Raw genomic sequence first — 26,348 nt, forward strand, 5'->3', positions numbered from 1 at the left:
GTTTTTAGGCAAGGCCGCGGCTTCGGCCTAGTCCACGGCGTCCGGCCTCACGGATTAGGCAGAAGCCGTGGCCTCACCTAAAAACTCATGCCCACAGCCCCCTCTCAACTCGATTCAAGATTTATATCGATTTTTTCCCTAGCCCTACCACATACCACCACAACCGTAGCCCAGGGTTGTGGGGAAGAGCCCCACCCCTATCCCTAAGCCCCCCCCCCATGTTAAGGGCATGTCCCCTGGTATGGTTCACTCCCCCCACCCTTTCCTGACCTGCCAGACTGCATGTTTGGATAAGGATCTGGTATGGATTTTGGAGGGAGGGGGGGTTAACGCTGTTTTTTTGCCCATTCCCAGGTGATGACTCATTGGTTGTTAATGCCGTGGCAGCCGGCCTCCTGGCCCTGCTTCTTAAAGCGGGAGTCCGCCGGGAGTTCCGCCGTTTTTTTTTTTTTTTTAAAAGCCAGCAGCTAAAAATACTGCAGCTGCTGACTTTTAAAATAAGGACACTTACCCGCCCAGCGCGCCCGCGATGTCGGCACCCGAAGCCGATCTCTCGATTGTCTCTTGGGTGCTGCCGCCGCCATCTTGGGTATGGGAATCAGGAAGTGGAGCCTTTCGGCTTCATTTCCCGGTTCCCTACTGCGCATGCGCGAGTCGTGCTGCGCAATAAGGATGGACCCGCTGCCTCTGGGATCTGTGTGTTTCCCAGCAGGCAGCGGGGGACTTTCGGAAAGGGGCGTAATCTACGCCCTTTTCCGCAGAGAGCTATCCCGGAAGTGGGTGCAGATACCTGTACTGTACAGGTACCTGCACCCCCCTCCCCCCTGAAAGGTGCCAATTGTGGCGCCGGAGGGGGGGAGGATTCCAATGAGCGGAAGGTCCACTTAAGCATTAAGCATTGCCTAATCAGGGCGCAGAATGCACTGTGCAGGGTGGTTGTGTCAGTTTTATTCCGGGACACTGTATTGTCCCGGAATTAAGGTGCCCGGGACCTGGGACAGACGTGATCACCCTAGTAGATGCGTGCCTGAATTTGACTTGCTTTCAACCTCTTGTAGTGTCCTATATGCCTGAGGATGGGGTGGTGACCAAGCTATGTTGCTTAACTGCCATAAAGAAAGGTAATTTCACCAAGCTGTCATGTCTAGCAGAGATGTGAAAACGAATGGACAGAAATACAAACTTTGTATTTAGCTCCCATATTTGTGTTTCTGTTGCATATTTTGCCATTTGCCCACACTTCAGCTTTAGGACAATTTGATGTTTCCTGGTTTTGCAGCCCAGCTATTACCATACCTACCTTAAAGTTGAACTGTAGGTAAAACTATTTTTCTTCATTTTGAATAGAGTAAGGGAGGGTTATAACCTCTGTCAGATTTTTTCTTTGCTATCTGGGTCCCATTGCAAAGATTTCCCTTCACTTCTTGTCTTATAGTCAAACAGGAAATGCGAGGAAATCCCTAGGGGACCCCCAGGTTACCAGAACTAGTGTCCCCATTAAAAGATTTCCTCTCTATTACTTTTCTAGGGACAACCCAGAAATTTGGATTTTCTTTTACTCTAATGCCGCGTACACACGATCGAATTGTATTGCCGCGTACACACGGGCGGATTGTATGGCGTACTTAGTCCGTCGAAACACATTTCAGCGGACAATCCGCTCGTGTGTGGGCTTCAGCTGACTTTTTCAGCGTGCAGTCCGGAGTACTAAGTATTTCGGTTTTTTCGAAATTCTGTCCGTCGTACTTTGGTTTCAGCGGACAATACGGTCGTCAGTATGCTAGTTCGACGGACTAAGAATGGCGCATGCCCAGAAAGGATTTACACGGCGGAAGGGTGCTTTGCTGTGTCTTGGACTTCCTATTTCTAGTCCCGTTGTACGTGCTGTACACGTCATCGCGCAAGCTTTCGACGGACTGTTTGTGTATCCGTGTGTGGTCAAGTCCGTTCAGTGGAAAGTACGACGGACTGTCCGTCGGATTGTATGACGAACTAAGTATGCCATACAGTCCGCTCGTGTGTACGCGGCATTAGACGTACTTAGTCCGTCATACAATCCGGCGGACAATCCGGCGGACTTTCTACCGAACGGACTTGGCCACACACGAATACACAAACAGTCCGACGAAAGCTTGCGCGATGACGTACAGCACGTACAACGGGACTAGAAATAGGAAGTCAAAGACACAGCAAAGCACCCTTTGGGCTCCTTCTGCTGACTTTGCGTTAGTGGAAGTTTGGTTAGAGACGATTCGCGCTTTTCAGACTTCAGCTTAATTCGTCCGTTATTTTTATTTTTTTTTATTTATTCTCGAATTGGAATATTAATCATAAGATGAGGATGAATAAAGACATTTGTGATAACTCTGTGTGAATATAAGCAGCAAAGCAACTTCACTTTTCTCGCATTATGAAGAAGAAAAGAATGTGCTATATTAAAAGATCACAAAATTAGCAGCATGACGAATATGCTAGCTTCAATACGAACACTAGTTTTACAAGACAGAACGCTTCCGCCCTGTAAATCCTTTCTGGGCATGCGCCATTCTTAGTCCGTCGGACTAGCATACTGACGAACGTATTGTCCGCTGAAACCAAAGTACGACGGGAAGATTGGTGTGCAAACCGACCTTCTTAGTACTCCGGACTTCACGCTGAAAAAGTCAGCTGAAGCCCACACACGAGCGGATTGTCCGTTGAAATGCATTTCAACGGACTAAGTACGTCATACAATTCGATCGTGTGTACGCGACATTACTTTCACTTTCAATGATAATGGGAAACAGAACAAATAGAGAGGGTGAATCTCCTTAATGTGGGCACAGGCTGCAGTAAAAACTGGCAGGTGTTCTAATCCCTCTCCACTTCATCCAAAACTAATTAAAAAAAAGTTTTCCATTTAGTTCTACTTTAAGGATTTGGTTCATATTTCCCAAGGAAGTCTAAATATTATAGAGGTGATAGAGGAACTAGAGACAGAGGAATTTACACAGCACATGCTCCAGGGACTATATTCCTGGTAAACTATATGAGGGCTGAATATAGAGTTATAGAACAATTCAAGTGTATGTAAAGCCTAACAATGATCTCTTATTTGTTCCCTTTTCATCTGTTTAATATATCAGCTTTGTATGTTGCTTTATAGATGTGTTTTGGAATGCTGCTCCTTCCAGTATAAATCTAGCATTGCAAAGACAAAACTGTATCTACATTTCCACAGTGACAACAAGCATGGTGTATATTCAGCAGTTACTATGGGCTGCAAATGGTCCTTTACAAAACAACGGATAGAGGCAGATGATCATTGCTTTTCCAAATTTGATTTCACTGCTCTACTCCAAAAGAAGAATTTTTTCAGCCAAATGCAGGTGCTTTTTTAACCACTTGCTTACTGGGCACATAAACCCCCTTCCTGCCCAGACCAATTTTCAGCTTTTAGCGCTGTCACTTTTTGAATGACAATTGCCCAGTCATGCTACAGTTTACCCAAATTAAATGTTTATCATTTTTTTCACACAGATAGAGCTTTCTTTTGGTGGTATTTAATTGCTACTGGGTTTTTTATTTTTTGCTAAATAAAACAAAAAGGGACCGAAATTTAAAAAAAAAATTGTTTGTTATAAAGGTTTTTGAAAACAGGTAATGTTTCTACTTCACGACTTGTGCTGATGAGGCTGCACTGATGGGCACTGATGGGTGGCACTGAAGGGCACTGATAGGTGGCACTGATGGGTGGCACTAATAGGCAGCACTGATCTGTGGCACTGATTATTAGACAGTTATGGGCATTGATTGGCAACACTGGTGGGCATTGATGGGTGGCACTGTGGGTACTGGTAGGTGGCACTGTGGGCTTTGGTAGGTGTCACAGTGGGCACTGGCAGGTGACATTGGTGACCGATGTCCCTCTGACAGAAGCCGTTGATCGGCTTTTTTTCCCCTCATGCTGACAGTGTGAGGGAAAAAAAATACAGAGCTTCTGTTTACATCATGTGATCAGCCGTCATTGGCTGACAGCTGATCACATGGTAAGGGGCTGGGATCGACCCGTTACTCAGATCTGTGATCAACCGAGTCTCATAGACTCGGTGATCACAGAGCGCACAGACTGCACTTGCTCGGGAGAATGTCCAGGGACGCCCTTCCGGCAATTAAGACCGGTGCTGCAGCCATCTTTTGGCTATAGCGCGGGTGCCAAGTAGTTAAAGCCCAACTCCGGTATAGTTCAACCCCTTCAGCTCCAGAGGATTTTAGCCCCCCCCTTCGTTTTGCTATTTAGCACTACGCTACTTTAACCGGTAATTGCGCGTTCATGCAACACTGTACCCAAATTACAGTTATATAATTTTTTTCACACAAATAGAGCTTTCTTTTGGTGGTATTTGACCTCCACTGGGTTTTTTTTTTTTTTGCAATATAAACTAAAAAAGAGCAAACATTTTGAAAGAAAAACAATATTTTTTTCTTTCTGCTATCAAACATATCCAATAAAAAATGTAAAAATATAAATTTCTCCATAAATTTGGGCCAAAATGTATTCTACTACATGTTTTTGATAAAAATAAAAAATAAAATCCCAATAAGTGTATATTCAAGCCTTTAATATGCCCAGCAATCAGCCATCCACAATCTTTAAGTTTTATCGAAACCACCAATCACCTCCGCAGGATCATCCTCAGATATAATTCTATGCACTGTCACTGTACTAATGACACTGGCTGGGAAGGGAGTTAACCTCTAGGGCGATCAAGGGGTTAAAAGTGTACCTAACAACATGTAATGTGTGTAAAAGTGTGCTGCTTTTTACTAAAGATCTCTGTTTCTCATCCCTTATTTTCAGAAACTGACAGATCGCTCCCTCTGTACAGAGCTCTGTGTTGTTTACTAACACAGAGCTCTGGGCTGTAATTGCACACAGCCAATCAGCGTACAGAACTCAAACGCTCCCTGCTGTCAGAACACAAAAGCTCTGTGGGAGGGATTCCCCCATCAGCATGGGAAATCCTCCAAAAAATTTAAGGTTCAACCAGGTTGAAAAAATAAAAATAAAATTATCTATGACCTGCCTTTCTTAACCAATGCACTGGTCTGCTAGATCAGTCCTTGCAACCCCTTCTTCCCCCTACTCCAGTGGCCTAAAGTCTTGACGTCATCAAGAACAATGCAGGGTCCATAGCCCTGCACTGGTTGTGGTGACACCCAAGGGCAGTCCACCACTGGAGTGTGGGGGGAGCACTATCTGCCAGGGAAGTAGAGGTTCTGGTAAGTAAAATTGGTTATTCTCTCCCCTAAACTAAATGAGCAATTAACCCTTGCAGTGTGGACACAGCAAGGGATCATTTTAAAGTGGTTCCAAAGTCAAAACATTTTATTACGTTAAAGTGGATGTAAACCCGAAAACATGTTTTTTAATTAAGGCTTGCACCTTTTACAGTATAGGATTTCATGTCATCTGTGCCCAGTCTTGCCAATAAAAGTTAATCCAGCTCTGAGCAATCCTCTTATCTTTTTTCAGTGAGATAAAAATGGACAGACAGAGAAATAGGAGTTGGTTTCTCCCACTTGCTGTGAATGACAGGTGATTTACCTATCCCATGCACCAGCCTGAGAGAGACATTCTGTGTACTTCAGATCCCCTCCTCCTTTCTTCTACAGCTCTCCCAGGATTGGCTGCTCCACATCTCAGCATGATTGGGCACACTAAAGTCACGTGGTGACTTTTCTGGGTTTTGACTGGTTGTTAGTGATAATAGCAGAAGTTCAGTGTAAGAAATACACAGGAGAAAATGCATGTTGACAAGGGGAGTGTAGAGGTGGGCGGGAGTCTACTAACATCACAACTCCACCCACGATCTCCGGACAACAGACCCACCCACAGAATCTGCAGTATATCAGGTAAGAATACATGCAGGAGACATGTATCTCCACTAAGGCAGTAGTTTAGAAAGGATGAGAATGGGTTTACATCCACCTTAATTCATTCCCTGCATTAAAGTGAATGCAAAAGATCACTTTGTAAAATGACCCATTCAGTTAAAAGTAGAAATGAAAGGCAAACATTTGCGTATAGATAGTAAAAAAAAATATTATTTCCTTTTTTATAAGTGATGTACTGTTCTCAACTGCATAAGAGCTGGGGGGAAGAGAAGCAACAGTGTTCGGATCTTCCCAGTGAGTGGCTGTGCAAGAGGGGGGGGGGGGGGTATAAGGACAAGTCTGATCATTTGGAGGAGAGTACACTGAGTTCCCAGAATAGCTAGAAAACTGACCACAGTGTGTTCTCCTGCTTAGTGTGGTCAGTTTTTAATAAGAAAGTGGAGGAACTGGCAGAAACGCCAGGGATTCAACATAAAGGAAGCAATACAAAGAGAACAGGAGACTTTTTTTCATACAAGTATATGGTACAGCAGGCACATATCACGAATATGAAAGGTTGTGTTTACATATTCTTTAAGGTAAAAAAATGTCCCAATTGTCCCCCCAAACACTTTCCTGAGTCCTCTCTCAATCCATTGCTGTCCCTGCGTGCACTGTGTGTGTCTAGGGACATACACAGCCCAGCTCGGGATCACTTTTGCACAAGTATCTCCTCAGCACATGGCTTGCTGAGGCGGCACTTGAAGAAGAGAGAGCGCCAGCAGGTGACCCCAGAAGAGCAGGTAAGTATAACATCTTTTTTTTATTTTAAGAAAAAATATGCATTTAGAATCACTTTAACGTTTCCCAGAGTTGGACTATAAAGAAAACTTGTCATCAGTGGACGACACTGAACTTTTGCCATTTTTGTCTTCTTTTGAAAATGCTAGTTGCCTGGTCGCCTATGCATCAATACTTCTTGAGCCATGGACAGAGAAGCAGCACATAAAGTCGAAATTTAGTCGGAAGTCTTGCTCTGTGTTTTTCCTCGGGGTCCTATTTTACTCCCATTGGGTGTGGATGTTAATAAATTCCTCCTTACCTGAGATTGGTTTTGAGGATGCCCTGCTGTCACACATTCTTTTTTTTTTTGTAAATAAGATTTCCTTAAAAAAATGGAGTACCCTTTTGTTGGTACGGGGATTATTTGGGTTGAACAAAGAGAAAAATGTACATGTATAAGCATCTTAAAGCAGTTTTAATCCAAAAACCAAAAATGTGTTATATTGTAGCATACCAGTCATTTGTTGTGGTGTGGTGTTCTTTATTTTCGTTTTTTGCTTTTTCCCCTCTGGTTTTCACCTGGTGATCTGGCCAGTAACACAACTCCTGTATTGTAAAGATTAATTTGTTATGGAATGAATGGGTACTTCATGAAATGAATGGGCCTACACCAGAACTTCTCCCAAAAAAGTAGAGTATGCATATAATGGTAATTGTTGTGGTGCTGCCTAGAACTGACTGACCAGTGAGATCTATAGTACACCTCCCTCTTTTGAGTGTGTCCTGTAAACAATACTCATCTACATGTGATATAAATGAAATACCTCCCTCATGTGCAAGGTGCAAACAATAAATGTATAAAGACGTATCTTGAACCAATCTATCCCCTTCCAATGTGTGTGACAATTAAGCCAAAATATCACCTCCTTATAAGGTAACTATCAATACTCACAAATAATAAATATCCATATGCTATACAGTAAAGTGCTAATTGCCAATGAACAAATTCATACACAAATATAAATGTTAAAACAATGTGTGATTCCAAAAAAAGAGGTGATTTCATAAAAATATATGGACCATATTAAATACAACTATAGAATAATAAATAAGTCCACATGAAGAAATCTTTAAAACTGTGCAATCAGTGCTCTTTACTGGTATGTGATGGATGTGCTAAATCCATATAGTGCAGGTGCCTCCACTCATGCTCCCCCTCCAGGACCGCACTCACTAGATTGAAAGACCCCCCAGGGGGTTGAAAGGCACTGTGTGTGTACACCTAGGACCCATGATACTGGCACAGATTCCTTCTCCCTCCAATCCTCGATCTTCTCCCTTTCGTCTATGATGGGCTCATGCAGGTTAAACTAACAGAAACAATCCCCATAGTGTAAATCCATATTATATTTTATTAAAAATATATAAAAATACTTACAATGCTTAGGAAGAATGGAGCATATAAAACAGTATGTCTGGGAAAACCTGCGTTCCATGGTCCGAAAAAAAATGGTCCGGAAGTGATGTAAGGACGCAAGAGGCTGCCTCCTACGCATTTCATCATTGGGACATTATCTGGAGCGGCTTTTATACATTTATTGTTTACACCTTACCACATGAGGAAGGTATTTTATTAGGGATGCACCAAAATTTCGGCCGCCGAAATATATCGTCCGAAAACGGAGCCGAAAATGGGGCGGGGACTGGGCAGGGGGCGGGGCTCCACCCCGCCCCTGGTGCCGCCTATCATGGGGGTGTCCTGTAGCGCAGGAGAGCTGCCTCCACCGCCTGTTTGATCACAGCGCCGGGAACATCACAGCTTTCATTTCAATAGCTGTGTATTCCTGGCCACGTGCCATCTTATACAGCCCATCCCCCTTGTCTGGGGAGCTTTGATAGACAGTATAGGACAGGTGATCTGTCTATCAAGGTGCCCGGACAAGGGGGAGGGGCTGTATGTGACGGCGCACGGCCGGGAACACACAGCTATTGAAATGAAAGCTGTGATGTTCCTGGCGCTGTGATCAAACAGGTGGCGGAGGCGGCCCTCCTCTCTCTTCCCTTCACAGGCTGCCTACAATAGGGGACACACTGGCTGGCTGCACTGGGAGACACACACTGGCTGGCTGCACTGGGAGACACACACTGGCTGGCTGCACTGGTAGACACACACTGGCTGGCTGCACTGGGAGACACACACTGGCTGGCTGCACTGGGAGACACACACTGGCTGGCTGCACTGGGAGACACACACTGGCTGGCTGCACCGGGAGACACACACTGGCTGGCTGCACCGGGAGACACACACTGGCTGGCTGCACTGGGAGACACACACTGGCTGGCTGCACTGGGAGACACACACTGGCTGGCTGCACCGGGAGACACACACTGGCTGGCTGCACTGGGAGACACACACTGGCTGGCTGCACCGGGAGACACACACTGGCTGGCTGCACCGGAAGACACACACTGACTGGCTGCACTAGGAGACACGTGCTGGGGACACACGCTGGCTGGCTGCACTGGGGGACACACGCTGGCTGGCTGCACTGGGGGACACACGCTGGCTGGCTGCACCGGGAGACACACGCTGGGGACACACGCTGGCTGGCCGCACTGGGGGACACTCTGGCTGCCTGCAATGGGGGACACGCTGGTTGCCTGCAATGGGGGACACGCTGGCTGCCTGCAATGGGGACACTGGTAGGCTGCATCTGACGGGCACTGGTGAGGCTGCATTGATCTCTTGTACCATGTCCCCAGTCTCTGACCGTCTCCTGTACCATGTTCTCAGTCTCTGACGATCTCCTGTACCATGACCCCAGTCTCTGGCCATCTCCTGTACCATGACCCCAGTCTCTGACCATCTCCTGTACCATGTTCTCAGTCTCTTACCATATCCTGTACCATGTTCTCAGGCTCTGATCATCTCCTGTACCATGTCCCCAGTCTCTGACCATCTCTTGTACCATGACCCCAGTCTCTGACCATCTCCTGTACCATGACCCCAGTCTCTGACCATCTCCTGTACCATGTCCCCAGTCTCTGACCATCTCCTGTACCCTGTCCCCAGTCTCTTACCATATCCTGTACCATGTCCCCAGTCTCTGACCATCTCTTGTACCATGTCCACAGTCTCTGACCATCTCCTGTACCATGTCCCCAGTCTCTGATCATCTCCTGTACCATGTCCCCAGTCTCTGACCATCTCCTGTATAAAAATATTTTTTTAACAATATGTTTCGGTATCGGTGCTGTTTTGGTTTTCGGCCTAGTGTATTTTTCATTTTAGGTATCGGTTTCGGCACCGAAAAACCCATTCGGTGCACCCCTATATTTTATTTATATCACATGTACAGTGCCTTGAAAAAGTATTCATATGTATAGTTACATAGTTACATAGTAGGTGAGGTTGAAAAAAGACACAAGTCCATCAAGTCCAACCCATGTAAATTTTGAAACCCACTTGAAATTTTCCACATTTTGCCATGTTACCCAAACGTAAATGTATTTTATTGGGATTTTATGCAATAGACCAACACAAAGTGGCACATAATTGTGAAGTGGAAGGAATATGATAAATGGTTTTTAAAATGTTTTACAAATATCTGAAAAGTGTGACGTGCATTTGTATTCAGCCCCCTTTACTCTGATACCCCTAACTAAAATATAGTGGAACTGAATTACCTTCAGAAGTCACCTAATTAGTAAAAAGAGTCCACCTGTGTGTAATTTAATCTCAGTATAAATACAGCTGTTCTGTGTTAAGCCCCATATACGCTATCAAATTTTCTGCTGATTTCTGTCTTCAGATTTATAAAAAAACATGTAGTGCAAGGGCCTGCCTGATTGCATACAAATCGAAGCTCCTAAGGTTTGACCTCATATATGGTTTTGGTAAACCTGAAGGAAAAATTCAGCAGAAAATCTCTTAAGCCCCATACACACTATCAGTTTTTCTGCTGAGTTTTTCCTTCAGATTTACCAAAACCATGTAGTGTAAGGGCCTGTCTGATTCCATACAAATTGAAACTCCTAAGGTTTGACCTCATATTATATGTTTTTGGTAAATCTGAAGGAAAAACTCAGTAGAAAAACTTAGTGTGTGTGGGGCTTAAAGAGGAAGTAAACCCTTCCAAACAACTTGGACCTATAGGTAAGCCTAGATTAAGGCTTACCTGTAGGTCCAAGCAATATCTCCTAAACCTATATGGTTTAGGAGATATTTGCCCGAAAATGGGCACCGCTGTCTACGGCGCATGCGCCGTAGACAGCGGCGCGCAGGCGCACTAAATGCGGCAAATCTAAGAATGGATTTGCCTAATTTGTCGACTCCCGTGCGCATGCGCGGGAGTGACGTCATCGCGGCTTCACCGTATGGCAGCGGCGGAGCTGCGAGACGCGACTCCCGTGTGCATGCGCGGGAGTGACGTCATCGCGGTTGCGCCGCTGTGATTCGTCGGAGCTGCGAGACGCCACCAGCAACATGGATGCGGCGGACTACAGGGGACAGCGGCGACTTCGCTGGCTCCTGTGTCAGGTAAGTGACACATAATGAGCTACTATGCGATGCATAGTAGTCCATTATGCTTTACCTTTGCAGGGAAAAAAAGAGGAAGTAAACCCATCAGGGTTTACTTCCTCTTTAAGTGTGTATGGGACTTTAGAGAACCTTAGTGAACAGACAGCATAAAAATAATATCCCAAGCTTTGAACATCTCATGGAGCACTGTTCAATCCATCATCTGAAAATAGAAAGAAGTATGGCACAACTGCAAACCTACCAAGACATGGCTGTCCACCTAAACTGACAGGCCGGACAAGGCGAGCAATAGTCAGAGAAGCAGCTAAGAGGCCCATGGTAACTCTGGAGGAGCTGCAGAGATCCACAGCTCAGGTGGGAGACACTGTCCACAGAACAACTATTAGTCCTGCACTCCACAAACTGGCCTTCATGGAAGAGTGGCGAGAAGAAAGCCATTGTTGAAAGAAAGCCATAAGAAGTCCCATTTTTAGTTTTCGAGAAGCCATGTGGGGGAAACAGCTAACATGTGGAAGAAGGTGCTCTGGTCAGATGAGACCAAAATGTAACTTTTTGGCCTAAAAGCAAAACGCTATGTGTGGTGGAAAACTAACACTGCACATCACCCTGAACACACCATCCCCACCGTGAAACATGGTGGTGGCAACATCATGTTGTAGGGATGCTTTTCTTCAGCAGGGACAGGTAAGATAGATGGAGCCAAATACAGGGCAATGTTAAAAAAGAGGGGAAGGTTCGGATTTTAAATGAGGGCAATCTTAGAAGAAAACCTGTTGGAGTCTGCAAAAGACTTGAGACTGGGGAGGAGGTTCACCTCCAGCAGGACAACAACCCTAAACATTCTTCTAAACTTTTCTCTTTCAGTCAGCTGCAGCCGCTGATCAGTGTATTCTGACAGCAGAGAGTCCCCGATGTCATAATGCAATGGCACATAGGGAGGATTCCTTCATCAATTATTATTTTTTCAATCAGCCCATAGGCTAATTGAATAAAAAAGGAAAGATATATATATATATATATATATATATATATATATATATATATATATATTTGGCCAGCTGTAGACAGTTAAGCACAGGCTGCCATCAAGATGTCATGCAGTGGTAGGTTTTATTAGAAAGTCCAGCATTGTTTACAGAATGAGTGTCATGAATATTGGTTATAAATCTATAGATTAAAAAGGAAGAGACTAAAAATGTTATACATTCCCTTTAACTAACAGGGAAATACATTTTATAGGTGAATTGTAAAACCACTTTAAAGCTGGAGTCCGCCGGGAGTCCGCGTTTTTTTTTTTTTTTTTTAAAAGCCAGCAGCTACAAATACTGCAGCTGCTGACTTTTAAAATAGTGACACTTACCTGTCCAGCGCGCCCGTGATGTCGGCACCCGGAGCCGATCTCTCGATCGTCTCTCGGGTGCTGCCACCGCCATCTTGGGTATGGGAATCAGGAAGTGGAGCCTTTCGGCTTCATTTCCCGGTTCCCTACTGCGCATGCGCGAGTCGCGCTGCGCAATAAGGATGGACCCGCTGCCTCTGGGATCTGTGTGTTTCCCAGCAGGCAGCGGGGGACTTCCGGAAAGGGGCGTAATCTACGCCCCTTTCCGCAGAGAGCTATCCCGGAAGTGGGTGCAGATACCTGTACTGTACAGGTACCTGCACCCCCCTCCCCTCTGAAAGGTGCCAATTGTGGCGCCGGAGGGGGGGAGGAATCCAATGAGCGGAAGGTCCACTTTAGGGTGGACCTCCTCTTTAAGAATCTCCAGCACATATGTAATGAAATAATGCTTGTGGCCGCTCTCTAGTAGAAGCCGTTACCTGTAATAGTGATGGTATGTTCTTTGTTCCCAGTTCCGGATAATCTTGTCCTGAGGGCCCTCACTGATCGCCTCAGCAGGCTGGAGTGCAGCACACGTGGCTGGGTACTTCACGGATTCCCAAGAGACCTGGAGCAGGCCAGTCTACTGAACGACGCCGGCTTTATTCCCAACAGGTAAGCCTTCTTCCTTTGGACCTGCATCCACAATTCATGTTTTCCAGATTCAAGTGAAACTCTAGACAAAGCTTTTCTTTTACCATTTTTATAAAAGGTGAACGTTTACTTAAATTTTTACTATTGTCCATGTCTATTCTGGGGAGATAGCCCATCACCATAGTGACAGGGACAGGAAGGTAAGAGGAATCTCCCCAACAGTAGTAAAGTCAACAATAAAAACCCGAGAGAGGTTCTTTCCCTGCTCTGCTAAAAAAATTGGTTCTTACATCCTACTCAAGTAACATAACAGGAAGTGAAATCCCCTCAACAGGAAACTAGGCAACAAGTAAATGTAACAATATAAAAGATAAAAGACGTAAGGCTAGGTTCACACTAGTGTGGCTGCGATTTGATCCAATTTGTAGTGTGACTTGGTTGCGTTTTTGATGCATTTTTTATACTAAGACATTTTGACTCACCCCTGCTGTCAGCCAACGGGGATGAGTCATTGGTTAGGTAGCCAGCAACCCACTGCTGTCCTAACAACTAGTGACTCATCTATGCTGTCAGAGCGGGGAGGAGACAGTGGTTGTTAGGACACCGGCAGGTGCTGGCTCATTATCCAATGACTCATCCCTGTTGGCTGACAGCAGGGATGAGTCAAAAAACAGTAAAAAATGGCGTGAGGTTCCCCCCAAAATCCATACTAGTCCTTTATCCAAGCATGCAACCAGGCAGACCAGGAAAGGGATGTATGTATGATGTATGATTATTACTCGCCCCCAATCCTTCCTCACTGGATTTGACTGACAGAAGCAGGAGCCAATGTCTCCCACTGCTCTCAGTAAAGCCTGTGAATGCAGGAAGAGAGCACAGCAGGCTCCCAGTGAGGACAGGTAAGTGTTTAGGGACAGGTAAGTGTTTAGGCAGGGGGCGAGCACAGACAATGGTTCTGCCTTTCGAGACACTTTAACTTTAAAGCTGCTCTCCATGAAGATTTAAAAAGCTCCAAACCCAAAGCTCCAATCACTAAAATGTCATATACTCTCTAACAGGTAACTTCCGCATTTAAAATATTTTTATTCTGCAGCTTTCATTAAAATGTATACATGGTGATCCTTCCATGGTGATCCTTATGCAAGGCTCTGTCCCCTCCTCCCAGTTGTCCTCCTTTTTTGTCACTCTGTCTCTCAGGCTTCCAATAGAAACTACCGGTTTCAGCACACATTACACAGGCATGGTCCACTATTTTCACCATCAGGAAACACTCCCTGAGAAATGCCATGTAGTCATAGCTGGAGTGCATATAGACAGAACGTGGCTACAAAAAGGCTGCAGAAGATCAGCAGGTATGAGATACAAGAAATGATGGAAAGAGGTGACCAATATTTTAGTTTAAAAAATAGTAATTGTATATGATATACAGCACTTTAATAAACTTAAAGCAGAGTTCCACCCATAAAATCAGCTTTACAGTAATCAACAGCAATAACCATCAGCTACAACATTTGAAAAATGATTATTATTTTTATTTTTTACTCACTCGTTCAGGGCTGTTGCTATGGGGTCCCATGTAATCTGCCTCTTCCTCTTCATGCTGCCTGACATCATTTGCCTTGGCGCCTGTGCTCGCTAGTGCTCCTGGGAGATGTGTGTCATCCTTTCCCAGGAGTCAGTGGGCAGCGCCGAGGGCTAGAAACGCATTATTTCAAAAACGGAAATGACGCGGGCAAAGGCGGATTTAAATGCTTTTTTGAAAAGGGAAAAAAGCCCTCTGTTGCCATTCCACTACAGTTTATGGTTTGGGGCATAAAAGCAAATATCACCTGCACTGTTCTCTCCCTGATGTGTGCTGATTTACAGTCTTCCATGTTCGTCTGTATATAGTCTGATTATCTTGGTTGCCATTACCACGGGGTGGGCACTTCCGACGCCGCCACCCATTGTGATGGCAACCTGAGAAGTTTCCTGCGCTGCTAGTTGTGCTTACTGCACATGCACATGAATGGGCAGTGCATGCTGGTTATTCAGCACCACCGTATCCCGGAGGTTTATGCTTGTGTGCTTCGCCTGCCCACAAGCAAGATAGGAATGCCCGAGCGAACGTATAAGGTACGTTTTTAAATAAAATACTAACAAAAGCAGCGCTATTTACCAGTCTAACAAATGTAAAATAAGCATAATATGATATGAAAAAAAATCATATATGTGGTTAGAACTCCGCTTTAATGTGAACAAAGAAACCTTTACTTAATGACGTATACAAGTTGACATTTATAGCCCCTTACTTAGGATGCTATTTGTCCAGAACCTTCTCTAGCTTCAAACTACATCAGGATGTATTTGTTTTGGGTAACTAGGGAGCTGGCAAGACCAACAGGAAATCATAACTGCCAGGCAACTAGCATTTGCCGAAGGAGAGGTCAGCAATGACTGCCTAGATATTTCTTTCAATATACAGTAGTTTTGCTTTAAATGTGTTTTTAAATGCAACTGAATTGGTGCTGATGTCAGTATTTTTATATTCCTTGTACAGAAGCACCCAAACTGGTAGTGGGAGGGAGGGGCAACACTGGGAGCCAATCCATCATTGTTTACAGTGTACATGTGCTAATGGTGAAAAACATGCTGAAAAAGGAGAGCAGAGGGATGATCTGGCTGCGCTGTCTGGCAGTAAACAGAATGAGTGCACAGAACTACAAAACATGTGGTAATTGCAACACTTCCAGCGTGTGTCTTTAAACTGTGTACTGAGCTGCTTGCATGGGGCTCAGCTTTATCTTGGATGAAAAACTTGTACAGGAAAACTATAATGTAATTTCAAATACTGTTATAAATCCCTAAAACCTACTGTTATATGATCTTTTTACAATCCGAAAGGTCAGTATCAGGATAAAAGTGGGAAATTCTTCAGTGTGAACCAATCATACTATCATTGCATTGCAGCTTTATATGCTGGTAGGCAGTGGGAACTGGAGGGAGAGAGCACAGGATGGACCTCACTAGTGTGATTATACCTATTTGTACTACATTGTGATGACTTGATATGGTGACACCATGTTGGAAAAACAGTAGCAGCCTATGAAACTCATGACTGGATGAACTGAATCAATAGGTAAATCAGTTCCCAAACATGCGTTTTAAATGTGTACAGTGGTGTGAAAAAGTGTTTGCCCCCTTCCTCATTTCCTGTTCCTTTGCATGTTTGTCACACTTAAGTGTTTCGGAACATCAAACCAATTTAAACAATAGTCAAGGACAACACAAGTAAACACAAAATGCAATTTGTAAATGAAGGTGTTTATTATTAAAGGTGAAAAAAAATCCAAACCATCTTGGCCCTGTGTGAAAAAGTGATTGCCCCCTAAACCTAATAACTGGTTGGGCCACCCTTAGCAGCAACAACTGCAACCAAGCGTTTGCGATAACTTGCAATGAGGCTTTTACAGCGTCCTGGAGGAATTTTGGCCCACTCATCTTTGCAGAATTGTCCTAATTCAGTTACATTAGAGGGTTTTCGAGCATGAACGGCCTTTTTAAGGTCATACCACAACATTTCAATAGGATTCAGGTCAGGACTTTGGCTAGGCCACTCCAAAGTCTTAATTTTGTTTTTCTTCAGCCATTCGGTGGTGGACTTGCTGGTGTGTTTAGGATCATTGTCCTGCTGCAGAACCCAAGTTCGTTTCAGCTTGAGTACACGAACAGATGGTCGGACATTCTCCTTCAGGATCTCTTGGTAGACAGCAGAATTCATAGTTCCTTTTATCACGGCAAGTCTTCCAGGTCCTGAAGCAGCAAAACAGCCCCAGACCATCACACTACCACCACCATATTTTACTGTTGGTATAATGTTCTTTTTATGAGATGCAGTGTTCCTTCTACGCCAGATATACTTGGACACACACCTTCCAAAGAGTTCCACTTTTGTCTCATCGGTCCACAGAATGTTGTCCCAAAAGTCTTGGGGATCATCAAGATGTGTTGTGGAGAAATTGAGACGAGCTTTGATGTTCTTTTTGCTCAGCAGTGGTTTTCTCCTTGGAACTCTGCCATGCAGGCCATTTTTGCCCAGTCTTTTCCTGATGGTGGAGGCATGAACGCTGACCTTAACTGAGGCAAGTGAGGCCTGCAGTTCCTTGGACGTTGTTGTGGGGTCTTTTGTGACCTCTTGGATGAGTCGTCGCTGCGCTCTTGGGGTAATTTTGGGCGGCCGGCCACTCCTGGGAAGGTTCACCACTGTTCCATGTCTTCGCCATTTGTGGATAATGGCTCTCACTGTGGTTCGCTGGATTCCCAAAGCTTTGGAAATGGCTTTATAACCCTTTCCAGACTGATAGATCTCAATTACTTTCTTTCTCAATTGTTCCTGAATTTCTTTGGGTCTCGGCATGATGTGTAGCTTTTAAGGATCTTCTGGTGGACCTTACTGTGTCAAGCAGCTCCTATTTAAGTGATGCCTTGATTGTGAACAGGTGTGGCAATAATCAGGCCTGGGTGTGGCTAGAGAAATTGAACTCAGGTGTGGACAACCACAGTTATAGTATGTTTTAACAAGGGGGGCAATCACTTTTTCACACAGGGCCATGATGGTTTGGATTTTTTTTCACCTTTAATAATAAACACCTTCATTTACAAATTGCATTTTGTGTTTACTTGTGTTGTCCTTGACTATTGTTTAAATTGGTTTGATGTTCCGAAACACTTAAGTGTGACAAACATGCAAAGGAACAGGAAATGAGGAAGGGGGCAAACACTTTTTCACACCACTGTATTTCGATTTTTGACTAAAGTTTGGTTTTTACTAACTTTGGGGTTTATTTACTAAAGGAAAATCCACTTTGCACTGCAAGTGCACTTGGAAGTAAAGTTACTGTAGATCTGAGGGGGACATGCAAAGAAAAGAAAAAAACAGAAATTTAGCTTGCACATGATTGGATGATAAAATCAGCAGAGCTTCCACTCATTTCAGATCTACTCCTTAGATTTAGAGCGACTGCGCTTCCAAGTGCACTTGCAGTGCAAAGTGGATTTGCCTTTCGTAAATAACCCCCATTGTCTTTTCCCTGCTTTACATTTATCCTGCTTCCATTACTGGAATACTATTCCCTAACTTTAATTTGTGTGCCTCCTCTCTTCCCTGAAATGGTCAGTTTTTTATTATAAATATGGCTTAAAGGGACCAAAAATTGTTTTTAAAATTGTTTTTTATCTTTTTTTTATTGGATTTTTATTGAATTAAAAAAAAAAGAAATAAAATGACAGTGTAAAAAAAAAATGTACAGAATAAAATGTACAGTACAAACGGTACAAACTTCACAAAATCCAACATTAAAATCGAAGGTATCTGTACATAGAAAATAAAAAAGAAGATTCATGGTGATATGTGTGGATATCAATGGTACGGTGAAGCAAAACCAACTGTATAGAAATCTTATTTGAATATGTAGAATGAACAAGAAAATTAAAAGAAGTTAACAAACACCGGGAGTGATCATGCTGGAAAATGGTATGGAAGTAACTTAGATGTAGTGACATTTAAGCCCTTGTACACACGGTCGGAGATTCCGACAACCAAATCCGTCGGATTGCATACACACGGTCGGACAAAGTTGTCGGAAAATCTGACGTGATGACGTTATTTCTTTACGACGGGACTACGTTCACGCTAGTAGCCAATAGCTTTGGTGTAGGAATTTGATCTGAGCATGTGTGGCACTTTGTCCGATCGGAATTCTCTACACATGATTGGAGTATGTCCGATCGGAGCACTTTGTCGGAAAATTTTACCAACAAGTTGGAAAACTTGGTCCGTCGGATACTCCGACGGAAACAGTCCGATGTAGACCACACACAGTCGGAATATCCGACAAAACGGTCCGAACGGACACATTCCGTCGGAATCTCCGACCATGTGTACAAGGGCTAAGATGTCTTGGGAGGAGATGTTTAGCCATAGACTGAGTGGTCCCACACATTCCAAATTGGATTAAATGTTTCAGTTAGTGTATCAGCTTGTTTTTTTTCCATGTAATAATGTCCCATAGCGGACACTGGGTTGTGGTTGAATGTTAGGGCATTGCCAAAATATGTGAACCCTTTCCCTGGCCACATTTCCAGCAGAGTTTAGATAACCTAGGATTGCGGGCATGCAACATGTTGTTTTATACCAAACCATCATAATCTTATAGCCATTCTCTCTATAGACCACACAATGGGAGGATTTAGAGGGGGAGTCTCATATTTTTCCCAGGACTTCAGAGAAATGGGGCATTGAAAGGCCTGAGCCTATTTACACATGTATAGGTGGTAGTCCTCAGATACTAGGGATCCCTCGTGCAATAGTTTGTACATTTTTTCATTTTTCCGAGACAGGTAAAAATCAATTATTGTATATACTGTAAACACTTTGTTTATTACTTCTAGCCAGCCGGTGGAGCTGTAGGCTAATCAGATCTTTACCAGATTATTCTTTACTGCTTTACTGGGAAAAAAAACATATGTTTACAGAGTTCAATAGCTTAGGATCTAATTACACACAGCTGAATGAGGAATAACTCCTCCCCTTCCCTCCCCTTTCTGTCTCTGCTCTGTACAGCTTTGGTTAAAAAGAGAGAAAGAAGCAGCTTTTTTCTTTAAAAAAAAAAAACTCACACACTGCTGTTATGGGTGGATAATGTAATAAATATTTATTTGTAAAAAAATAAAAATAAAAATTCGATTTAAAACCAAGAAAAAAATTCGATTCAATACCATTACAGTGTCTTGTTAAATATTTTTTTTATCTTTTTAAAAGTAAGTTTTGGCTTTGGATATAGAGAAGTTACAGGCAAATGGTTTTCTGCTTTCTTGTTCATCGAAATCATATCTTGAAGGATCAATCATCTGCTCAGTACACCTTAAGAGCTTATAATGCAGAAGTGCAGTATTGACTCTGCTGCCTCTAAAACAAGGCCCAGGAATTGTTCCGCAGCCAACTCCCGTGTGGATTAAGCACAGTAAACAGCCTATTAATAAAGACTTGAACCACGGAATGGAGCTGGAAGCTGCAGCCAAATCCGGCGTCTGGTAAAGGTTAATAACACCATTACTACCAGCGCAGTTCTGCAAGCCTGTGGAGATAGCGGTATAAGCCTTCTCTTACTCCTCGTTAATTGAGCTAATAAAACCTCAGTGACCCATCCTTGCTGCCATTATCTGCCAGTTTACTAAGACTGGACTAGAATATTTATCTTAGGATATGGATTCCAGTCGCATGCTGCATTTCTTCTCCCCAAGGCAGGATTGAATATATAGCAAGAGATCTGAGTATTGCTGTTTCATAAGACACGCTGTTACTACAAGGTACAAGGAACATCAATGAGAACTTAAAACGTTATCATAAATAATCTTATCAGGCATGCTAGTATAGATTGGAGAAAATACTGCTCCGTGCTTTCGGCGGTATGATCACATAAGCAAAAGCTCAAACATTTGGTAATGTTATCTGTGCTGATGGATCCAAGCTCAGATTTGCTAGTCTTCTCTTTCCAATGAAATCAAGTAACCAAATGCATAGGTTTTTATTTAAGTGAGCAAAAGTGAAGGCTCTTAAAACCATTCTGGAAGGGCTGAGTACAGAAGTTAAATTGCTTGCTGTACAGTGCCTTGAAAAAGTATTCATACCCCTTGAAATTCTCCACATTTTGTCATGTTACAACCAAAAACTTAAAGCTATTTCATTGGGATTTTATGTGATTGACCAACACAAAGTGGCACATAATTGTGAAGTGGAAGGGAAATGATAAATGGTTTTCAATTTTGTTTTACAAATATCTGAAAATTGTGGCATGCATTTGTATTCAGCCCCCTGAGTCAGTACTTTGTAGAACCACCTTTGGCTGAAAGTCTTTTTGGGGATGTCTCTACCAGCTTTGCATATCTAGAGATTGAAATTTTTGCCCATTCTACTTTAGCTCAAACCCTGTCAGATTGGATGGCGAGCGTCTGTGAACAACAATTTTCAAGTCTTGCCACAAATTCTCAATTGGATTTAGGTCTGGACTTTGACTGGGCCATTCTAACACATGAATACGCTTTGATGTAAACCATTTCATTGTAGCTCTGGCTGTATGTTTAGGGTCGTTGTCCTGCTGGAAGGTGAACCTTCGCCCCGGTCTCAAGTCTTTTGTAGACTCTAACAGGTTTTCTTCTAAGATTGTCTAGTATTTGGCTCCATCCAGCTTCCCATCAACTCTGATCAGCTTCCCTTGTACCTGCTGAAGAAAAGCATCCACGCAACATAATGCTGCCACCACCATGTTTAATGGTGGGGATGGTGTTTCAGGTGATGCGCAGTGTTTTTTTTAGCCACACGTAGCGCGTTGCTTTTAGGCCAAAAAGTTACATTTTTGGTCTCATCTGACCAGAGCACCTTCCACATGTTTGCTGTGTCCCCCACATGGCTTCTTGCAAGCTGCAAATGGGACTTCTTATGGCTTTCTTTCAACAATAGCTTTCTTCTTGCCACTCTTCCATAAAGACCAGATTTGTTGCGTGAATGACTAATAATGTCCTCTGGACAGATTCTTCCACCTGAGCTGTGGATCTCTGCAGCTCCGCCAGAGTTACCATGGGCCTCTTGGCTGCTTCTCTGATTAATGCTCTTCTTACCCGGCCTGTCAGTTTAGGTGGACGGCCATGTCTTGGTAGGTTTGCAGTTGTGCCATACTGTTTCCATAAAATTAAAAAGCAGCGCCCCCCCCCAGTTGCGGAATGCCAGCCGCCCGCATACTGGAAGCAGTGCGGTATGGGGGCGCTAGACTAATTTGCCTCTCAGCCCAGTCCACCCCATAAGACTGGCCCTACACTAACAGTGTAACGCAAGCCAGCGGGCACTCTTTCCGTGCTGTCCCCCTGCAAAATGCTGCCCTAGGCCTGGGCCTTTCAGCGTTAGCTCCAGTGTGAGTGTGTGTTTCCCTCCTATCTAGTCTGTGTATATCATTACAGGCTGATGCCTCATTGGTTGGCATGGTGTGGCTCTGATTGGTGGGCCTCTCTAATCCTGTGTAAGGACTGGCTACAATTCCTATACTTTACATAAATCAGCCCCCCTTTAATGCAAATCCTTGTCCCAGACTATTTTGAGCAGGAAACTTAACCTTGTAAATAGATTACATTTTTAGAAAAAATAATTATACATGACGGACTGACTATGGCCCCTCATTGCATATTCAAACATTGGATCCTTTGAAGTGAATTTGTGTAGAACAATGAGGTTTTTGGTCCCATTGTTTAGATACACAAACCTAGGCACCGAATTGTCTGTCTAAAGCCCCATACACACTATCAGATTTTCTGCTGATTTTTGTCTTCAGATTGCATACAAATTGAAACTCCTAAGGTTTGACCTCATATTATATGGTTTTGGTAAATCTGAAGGAAAAAATCTGCAGAAAATCTGATAGTGTGCATGAGGCTTAACAGACACTTCTTTGAAGCTATGTTACACGCCCTCCATAAATTCCAGCTAAATTAAATATATTCATAATTACAATATTTTACAGCCTAGAGGCAATTCAGTTCGCATTGTGCGCTATACAAGTATTTCATTCATTCATTCATTCAGCTATTAAGGCTGCTTTCACACTGGGGCGGTATTCAGGCGTTACAGCGCTAAAAATAGCGCCTGTGTAACGCCTGAAAAAAACCGGCCCCTTTAACTCCAGTGTGAAAGCCGGAGGGCTTTCACAATGGAGCGATGCGCTGGCAGGACGGTGAAAAAACTCCTGCTAGCCGCATCTTTGCAGCGGTGAAGGAGCGGTGTATTCACCGCTCCTAAACCGCTCCTACCCATTGAAATCAATGGGACACCGCGGCAATACCGCCGGCAAAGCGCCGCTGCAGCGGCGCTTTGCGGGCGGGTTTAACCCCTTTTCGGCCGCTAGCGGGGGTTAAAACCACCCCGCTAGCGCCCGCACACCGCCGCTAAAACGACGGTAAAGCGCCGCTAAAAATAGCGGCACTTTACCGCCGACGCTGCTCCCGCTGCAGTGTGAAAGCAGCCTAATGGATATTTCACAAAAACTCATAAGGCAACAGTAATATATATTATCACCAATATAAAATGCAATGTGTATGTGCAAATCTGCATAGATAAACCGTGACACCAAATATTCTCAAAATTGATGAATAAAATTAAAATGTTACCTTCCAATATAACAGTAAAATTATTTTAGTGTAATGTTCTTAATCCATATAATGACTCTTCAAGTAAATTAAACACCCAGTGTTCAAAGAAAAATTGTGAGTCTCTCATCAATATAAACTTGTTAAAGATTGAGGACTTTTTCAAGGAGCTCCAATCACTGCTCCGCTGAGTTGTTTCAATCACAGACACATCTTGCCACGGAGTGGGGAAAATGCTTCTCCTAGTGTGATATGTTCAAACACACAATTAATAAAAGCAACAAAGATTTCCACTCACAAATTACAAGTGCCTGCCTGGCACTAAGGATGACACTCTCAGCTCAAATCAGATGATCGTTACATGCTCTGGTTATATCACATAACATGGCTAGGACTAGTGATGGACGAACTTCCGACGGGACGTTTCGTGAACGCAGACCGCGGGCCCCATTGACTTCAATGGGAGGCGAACTTTGCAAACCTACAGGTCAAATTTGCAGCCACAAAATAATTACTAGCTGTGCACACATAGTCCCACCACATGGCCAATGACATAACACATGTATGAGGTGAATCTGGGATCGACAACTACAAGCATTCTTTTTTTATATGTTAAATTGTGACAATTCAGGACTGTGGAGCGCATGAAGGCAATGGAGGAGAGGGAAGGTCAGGGTAGGCAAAGAAGAGGGTGCAAGAGATGATTACCAGCAGCGTGACATACAGCAATGACACCTGCACCGTGATAGAGTGATTTTACACCAGCACCGTGATAGAGAGCACTGACATCAGCAGCGTGATAGAGAGCACTAGAGGTCGACCGATATATCGCCCGATATTTGGCATTTTTTAATTAATCAGCATCGGCCGATTGTGCTGATAAAAAAGCTGATTACATGTTCAGCGCGACTTGAAAAAGACTTCTGTAATAGAAGTCAATGTAAGTTGCCTGAAGACATCAGTGAAGGACTTTCCTCCTCTCTGGGCAGGCTGCCAAGAAAAGATCAAATGTTTCTTCTTCAATGGGCTGAACTCCCTGTGTAGAAGTTCTCAGTTTAACCATTTAAAGACTAAATCTTTTCTGACACTTGTTGCTTACAAGTAAAAATCCAGTATTTTCTGCTAGAAAATCACTCAAAATCCCCAAAAATTATATATATATTTTTTAGCAGAGACCCTAGGGAATAAAATAGCGGTTGTTGCAATATTTTATGTGACACGGTATTTGCGCAGAGGTCTTTCAAACGCAAGTTAGCCCTTTTTTTTGTCCAAAAGTTTTGAGTACCTGTTTTTGTGTATTTAATAAATAAATATATTTTTTTTCATCTAAATTATACATACAGTGAACTGATTGGAGGTTTGTTTTGTTTAATAAATGTGTAAGAAATTTTCTGCATCACTTATTAAGGCTGCTTTCACACTGGATCGGGCAGGCGTTGACGGTAAAACGCTGCAAGTTTTAGCAGCGATTTACTGTCATTTTAGCCCCGCTATTCGGCTGCTAGCGGGGCAGTGAAGCACTGCTGCAAAATCGCATTGCATGTGCTTCAGCAGTGGTGACCATTCATTTCAATGGGCAAAGATGCTGCTTGCAGGATTTTTTTTTTTTAACGTCCTGCCAGCGCATCTCCTCATTGTGAAAGCACTCGGGCTTTCGCACAGACTGCAGGGGAGCCGTTTGAAGGCAATTTACAGGCGCTATTTTTAGCCCAAAATCGCCTGAAAAACGCCCCAGTGTGAAAGGTGTCCAACTTAGATCTTATGAGATGAAGGGGGGGAAAAAAAGAGGAAAAAATAAATAAAAAATCGACCTAACATATCAGCCCAAAAAAATCGGCAACATATATCGGCCATCGGCCACCACGATTTCTAAATATCGTCATCGGCCAGAGAAAAACCCATATCGGTCGACCTCTAGAGAGCATTGACATTAGCAGCGTGACATACAGCAATGACACCTGCACCGTGATAGAGTGATCTGACACCAGCACCGTGATAGAGAGCACTGACATCAGCAGCGTGACATACAGCAATGACACCTGCACCGTGATAGAGAGCACTGACATCAGCAGCGTGACATACAGCAATAACACCTGCACCATGATAGAGTGATCTGACAACAGCACCGGGACATAACACATGTATGAGGTGAATCCGGGATCAACAACTACAAGCATTCTTTTTTTATATGTGAAATTCTGACAATTCAGGACTCTTGAGACAATGGAGGCGAGAGAAGGTCAGGGTAGGCAAAGAAGTGGGTGCAGGAGATGATCACCAGCACCAGCACCGTGATATAGAGCACTGACACCTGCACCGTGATAGAGTGATCTGACACCAGCACCGTGACATAACACATGTATGAGGTGAATCTGAGATCGACAACTACAAGCATTCTTTTTTTATATGTGAAATTCTGACAATTCAGGACTCTTGAGACAATGGAGGCGAGGGAAGGTCAGGGTAGGCAAAGAAGAGGGTGCAGGAGCTGATCACCAGCACCGTGATATACAGCACTGACACCTGCACCGTAAGCAGAAGGAGGAAGTCAGCATAGCACAGGGATGGTGGGAGCCCTTCATAATGAGCATAGCACAGGGATGGTGGGAGCCCCTCATAATATGCACAGCAGAGGGTGCAGAAGAGTAAGGCTGAGTGAGCCACTCAACCAATTCTGGTGCTTCCTTTGACGTAATCGCACGCACCTTCTGCAATTTTCCACTTTGGCTCAAGCCTGTTGCTCCTGCCCTACCCCTACCACCCCTGCGGAAGGGCCTGCCTCTTCCTCTGCCTGTCATTTTTTAAATGACCCTGTGACAAAACTCTCTACAGAAGTGCAGTATGTATGTGGAAGAAGGTATATAACACCCCGCTTCAATCTATTGTTTTTGGGGGCCACTGGTCTATCACACCAGTTACAATACTTTTTTTTTGGATTGCGTTTGTCACTCTTTGTAGTATCGCTGCAGAACCGCTCAGCAGTCACAATGCTGGACAGTGGAAACGCACTATACTATGCTTTCT

The 26,348-nt window shown here is 43.8% G+C and overlaps 1 protein-coding gene across 1 annotated transcript in view; it reads left to right on the forward strand.

Annotated features, from left to right (window-relative positions):
* The window catches only part of AK8 (adenylate kinase 8), a 283,201-nt gene that overhangs the window by 196,083 nt on the left and 60,770 nt on the right, over positions 1-26,348 (forward strand). Inside the window, exon 11 of the mRNA XM_077477632.1 lies at positions 13,034-13,175. Within this exon, the coding sequence (XP_077333758.1) occupies positions 13,034-13,175 (142 nt within the window). The remainder of the gene's footprint in view (positions 1-13,033; positions 13,176-26,348) is intronic.

The sequence above is a fragment of the Lithobates pipiens genome, unplaced genomic scaffold (assembly GCF_037356315.1).
Source record: "Lithobates pipiens isolate NorthernLeopardFrog02 unplaced genomic scaffold, aLitPip1_a1.2 Scaffold_1, whole genome shotgun sequence".
NCBI classification, from domain to species: domain Eukaryota; kingdom Metazoa; phylum Chordata; class Amphibia; order Anura; family Ranidae; genus Lithobates; species Lithobates pipiens.